The 5,244-nt window shown below is 38.6% G+C and overlaps 2 protein-coding genes across 3 annotated transcripts in view; both read right to left on the minus strand.

Annotated features, from left to right (window-relative positions):
- LOC104822711 (RNA-binding protein pno1) overlaps positions 1-373 on the minus strand; it is a 1,871-nt gene extending 1,498 nt beyond the window's left edge. The window contains exon 1 of the mRNA XM_010554036.1: positions 267-373. The gene's annotated coding sequence lies outside the window, so the exon portion shown is untranslated. The remainder of the gene's footprint in view (positions 1-266) is intronic.
- Positions 374-1,729: 1,356 nt separating this feature from the next.
- Positions 1,730-4,604, minus strand: LOC104822712 (BTB/POZ domain-containing protein At1g55760). 2 transcript variants are annotated; one of them, XM_010554037.2, is made up of 4 exons: positions 3,534-4,604; positions 3,006-3,151; positions 2,768-2,886; positions 1,730-2,534 (listed from the first exon to the last, which is right to left on the minus strand). In XM_010554037.2, the coding sequence occupies exons 1-4, from the start codon at positions 3,650-3,652 to the stop codon at positions 1,932-1,934; spliced, it is 987 nt and encodes a 328-aa protein (XP_010552339.1). In that variant the 5' UTR covers positions 3,653-4,604; the 3' UTR covers positions 1,730-1,931. The 2 variants fall into 2 exon arrangements, with proteins under 2 accessions (XP_010552339.1, XP_010552340.1); XM_010554038.1 differs by lacking the exon at positions 3,534-4,604 and adding an exon at positions 3,278-3,525.
- Positions 4,605-5,244: the final 640 nt, after the last annotated feature.

The raw sequence follows: 5,244 nt of genomic DNA on the forward strand, positions 1-5,244 counted from the left end.
TCCCTACAAATACAAAGAAAGCACGAACCCTATTCTGTAATCAAGACAATCTACGAGGTCATAAAAGGAATCGATATGTTCCTATGCATACAAGGGTTTAAAGAAATATCTATTTGGAACAAACCCATCGAGGAATTCTACGAACCAAGCAAAATCAATATCCAAATTTGGTGTTAAAATCGTCCAAGCAACTCCTACAGCTTCGAAGATAAAACCCTAAATCAAAATTCAAAGGAACAGAGAAGAAAATTCCAAAAGGTAAATACCTGAATCTGTAAACTGGGAAGTCCAACGTGAGGAGGAAAGAGCGAAGGAGAAGCTGCAAGAACGAGCGCTTTCCCGAATCTCAGAGGTTTATAGTGTAGGGTTTTTTTATCCTCGCCGAGCCAAACGGTGTCGTTTGGCTATATATATGGCATCAGAAGAAGTAAACGTTTGGCTATATATATGGCATCAGAAGAAGTAAACCCATCGAGCCCATAATTCCCATAAAGCCCATAATAACTCGGCCCACTATAACCCTCTGACATGGCAATTGTCGGTTTAAATTCAAAAAATTTCAAAAAAAATGGAAAACTTGCCGGGGAAACAATAATATTCCTCAGAATCTTATAAATAATATTCCCTCCCCTCTCTCTCTCTCTCTCGTATTCAAATTTCTGCGAGAACATTCTTCGAGATGCGAATCTCGGGTTTTTGAAGATGAACAATGGAGATGGTGTTTGTCGCAGAGACAGGTATTTTGTTGTTCTCTTCTAGGCATGCTTATGGCAGTGGAGTTTCTTTCCTGGCAGATCAATTGTTTGTTGTTCGGTGTGTTGATTCTTTCGCGATCTTTTGTTCCCTTATGCTTGACCTTGCGCTTGTAACCTGGTTAATTTTTTGGGAATCTTCGGTTTTTTCTTTTGTTTCTCTTTGAACAAACATATGGATCATATACTTCTTAGATTCAGTGTCCGGATCACTTGTATTTCCGTCTGAGATTCTTCCAGAGGCACTAGATGAGTGATCACTTGTAATCCCTTTTTGAATCTCCGATTTATGGATCTTAGCGTGTTGATTTAGGTTTTTATTGCTAGCGATCATGTCCTGTACTGCAGGAATTTCAGTGCACAACTTATTGACCGGCCGAAATAAATTCTATGATGTGGTAAGAAGTTTTTCTTAAACTTATGCTTGATTCCAGGTACAACTAGAGAAAATACGTTATATATGCGTTAATGAATGCATTCAATCCGTAGTTGATTCAGAGGACTAATTCATCTGGTTCTTGAAGTTTATTGTTCCGAATCTTGCCTGGAAACTTGTACTCGCATTAGCAGTAGTATTGTTGGATGGAGCTGGGTTCTCAGCTTGTGTTACCTAGGTTAAACACCGGTTTCCGTCGTCAGAACCAGGTTCCGATGCTAGATCGGAAATTATGGTATCATCTTCTGTACCGAAATTAGCCAAGACTGTACCAGTTTGGTTGTTTTGATAACCATGGAACATTTTTTGTGCGTCCCATGAGATGCTAGCGCCTGATTAAGATGTCAATTGGAAGAATTCTCAGAGAATCTTTTTTCAATAGGATGTGATTTTTCAGAGGATACGTTGCTTTTTAAGATGCTTATCTGTGTGCATGCCTTTACTAGAATTGTCTGAGCTACATTTATGCTTTGCTGCTCTTTTTCTTGGAACAAGAAGGCACGACTGAGTTTTCAATCACGTCCTCTTATATTCCCCATGATTGAACACTTCAAACCAATAATCTTTCATTCAAACAATCATGAATTTACATGTCTGCTGTTTTCATCCTTCCAAGGATAATACTGGGTTCATTGTTAAACCCCAATATATAACCTGTACATGAAGACATAAACAAATCCACCTAAACAAAGAATAAACCATAGAAATCTCTGTATAACAGAACACATAATCTTACTGTGGACCTAGAACCCTTTCCAGGTATTCAGGATTTCATGGAAGACTTCAGAAATCAATTCTCGGTCTGCACATTGCATGAATATATTGAAATCATCACGGATGTCGAATATTTTACCAAACTTCACAAGATACCGCATGCAGCTGGCCTTCAGTTCTGGTAATTGATACAGGTAAGCATTCTGAAGCCTCTCAAGTACATTCTTCGTGTCAATATCGTCCAGAAGGCTCTCATGGCAAGCTTCTTTCAAGTCAGCTATGTCGTACTTATCAGCTGCTTGGAGGAGTGCCAGTCTATGTGTAAGAAAGTCTTCGTGCCGGATATTACCATAGATATAGCTGAGAAATGCTTGGCAAGCAGCAAACGACATATCGGGGATGTTTATCGTTGATAGTTCTTTCTCTTTCAGGTCATGCGAAAACATGCTGTAGAAAACTGGCGATCTGGCAGCAAGAATAGCTCGGTGGGCTGAGATACTGCCTTCAGAGATATTAATTACAATGTCCGTGTGAATGCTTTCTGTCAACATCCTTCCAAGGGATGCCAGAGCTGTCGCATTTGATTTCTTCTGTGCGCAACCCTCTGCCCAAATAGAACAAAGTTCTCCACTCTGTGCATTCAAGGTGAACAATAGTTGTTAAACAGGTACGTACTAAGACCAATATGTCAGTCCAAATGTTACTTAAAATGTCTGATCCAAGAGTAACTAGGTTCTCCTCGTCAATTTTTATCAAGTAGCGCGTCTTAGTCACAACCAGATTACAAGGATGCACTGTCATTTCAGCCTCTATTCTTGATTAGCCACAATATAGAGATGCTATTAAGATGTGATATGCCACTTACATCTTTGGATAAAATCTTCAAGTCGAGAAACTCGATGTCGATGATCAATTTTCCGGTTAACGGAACTTCAAGCACCCAAACAAAATCTTCGTTTGTCTTCAGCCGTTTGTCACTAGTTTCTGAATTCAAGCATAGAAATCGATTCAGTGTGTGTCAATTAGATTGCGAATTAAAAGTATACATAAAAAGTAGATGAAAACTTAATCGCTTTATTGAATCAGGGAAGAACATTCTGTACCTGGATGAGTCAAAGTTTTCCTCTCACCAGCGGAAGAGACCACCCGAGCAACAAAGGAAGCAATTGGAGGGTTTTCTCTGGTAATGTTCGACACCTCTGGGTACAGTTTAACGTATAACATCTTGCTCTTCTCCACCGACAAATGCCTTAAACCAAAGAATCAAAATGTTAACCACCAATAAGAGTAAATGTTGATCACACAGGTCGCAAGGATAGGGCTGGTTCCATCTCAAAGGGGCGATCACACATATCATACATATATTGAACCTTACAATCAGATCTTTTTCTATGCTTTTCCCAAACAGGAAGGAATCACAGTAGACACAATCTCTAATCAGGTGGAATCAAACATTAATCGCATCAGTCGCACACAGCACAAGAACCCGTGCCCGGTTCCCATCCATCCCCATAGTTTCGCTCTCGCCATCCAAACAAACAAGAACACCAGAACACACCATTCATCGTCATCATCACGTTTTGGATTTGGCAGGTGAATCAGGAAAAAGAAAGATGAGGAAAAAGGGATACCATTTCCAGAGACCCATCTTGAAAGGGTCGGATTTGCGGTAAGTGAAGGAAGACAAGTTGTCGATCCGCCATTGGGCGAGCCTGGAAGTGGTGTCCACTCTGTAAGCAGAATCGGTCATCCTAGCGAAAGCCAACGCCGCCGCGATGTCATGGATACAATCCAATATCCCCTCCAGCAAATTCTCCCCTGCCTTTCCCAGGTTTACTCTCTTCTCCTCTTACCATATACTATTTGTTTCCTTCTCCCTCTCTCTCTCACACACAAATATTTACCCTTTTGTCCTTGTGCCCTCACGCGCATATACAAATTTGCATACAACACTCATATATGATCTCACACACACATATGCCCGCATGAAAGAAATTAGAGTCAACTATGCGGGTGCATGCATCTAAAAACGATGATAGAGGAGTGAGATTTAGGGGAGGTGAATGATTTTAGTTTGTGTGAACAGATGCATACACCCAGATAAAAATATATATTAGGTATGCGGATATATATTTTGGTGCATGCGAATGAAATCTATGAAGGATTCAAGGTTGGGGTTGGGAATTGTTTAATGGACGAATGATGGGGTCTCTCTCTTGAATCTTGATTGGTATTTCCGGAGAAGCAAGGTAGTGTTTTGCTTTTACGCCATTGATGGGTGAGGAATTAAAGGGTTTTGTTTGCTTTTGGTGAATTATATGTATTTATATATATATATATCATATCATATAATGAGGAAAGAGATAGAAGAGGGTTTGGTGGTATGTTTGTTGGCTTATACTTCAATATTTCTCTGATTGCTGGTTTAATGGTCATGGGGCGTGTGTCTCATTTATTGGTGACTTCTCTTTTTCTTCCTTGCCTGTGGGATCATTTGTTGACGACTTGGGACTCTTCTTCAAATTAGATCGTATTTTACAACATTAAAATTTCGAAATTTTCTACTTGGGATGTGACTAAACAGTTTTAAGGTCCATTTCCTTTAACCAAAAAAAAATGCTGCTAATGTTTTTCGATCCGTATGTATATATGTATTAAATGTGTTGTATATTATCCTGAATCTGTAACTAAAACCTAGGGGTGCCTATACAATTTAAATTTTGAAATGTGTGGTTATGGTTATTATGAGTGCGCAAGGATTTGAATATTGTGTGCTTCTAAGGTAGGCAACCACCCATGCTTTGTCTCCATCTCTTCTTTTGTGTGCTTCTAAGGTATTTATTTATCCATAGAGGGAGATATCGATATGGGTTAGTTCGATCTACAAATGCGTTAGATCTGCTCTTTTCTCATTGGCTTGCGTGCATTCTATCCCTACCTCTAGTTCCAAGCCCACTCCTTCGGAACTCCAAACTTTGGATTCCTCGCTTTGTTTTTTTTTTCCCCTATAATATTCTCCATGTATAGATTCAAAATTTGTTATTTTATTGATATGATAATTCTGGATGTTTGTTTATATACATATATATATAAATAGATGCATATGAAATTGATGATATGTTCCTCTACAATTAACTTGATTATCAATTTTGGCTTAGAAATTTCATTTAAAAATTATGTACCTAGTGGATTTGCGTGCGACTACTTTTTTATATCAATACTTAAATACCCATATTTTTTTCAATCCTGAGAATTTTAGAGCCTCTATTTGTTCCTATAGACATTAGGATTTTAATATGATTACATTATCATTTATTTAGACTCTTTTTTTTTCTTGAAATA

This window comes from Tarenaya hassleriana, unplaced genomic scaffold, assembly GCF_000463585.1.
Source record: "Tarenaya hassleriana unplaced genomic scaffold, ASM46358v1 Cleome37, whole genome shotgun sequence".
NCBI classification, from domain to species: domain Eukaryota; kingdom Viridiplantae; phylum Streptophyta; class Magnoliopsida; order Brassicales; family Cleomaceae; genus Tarenaya; species Tarenaya hassleriana.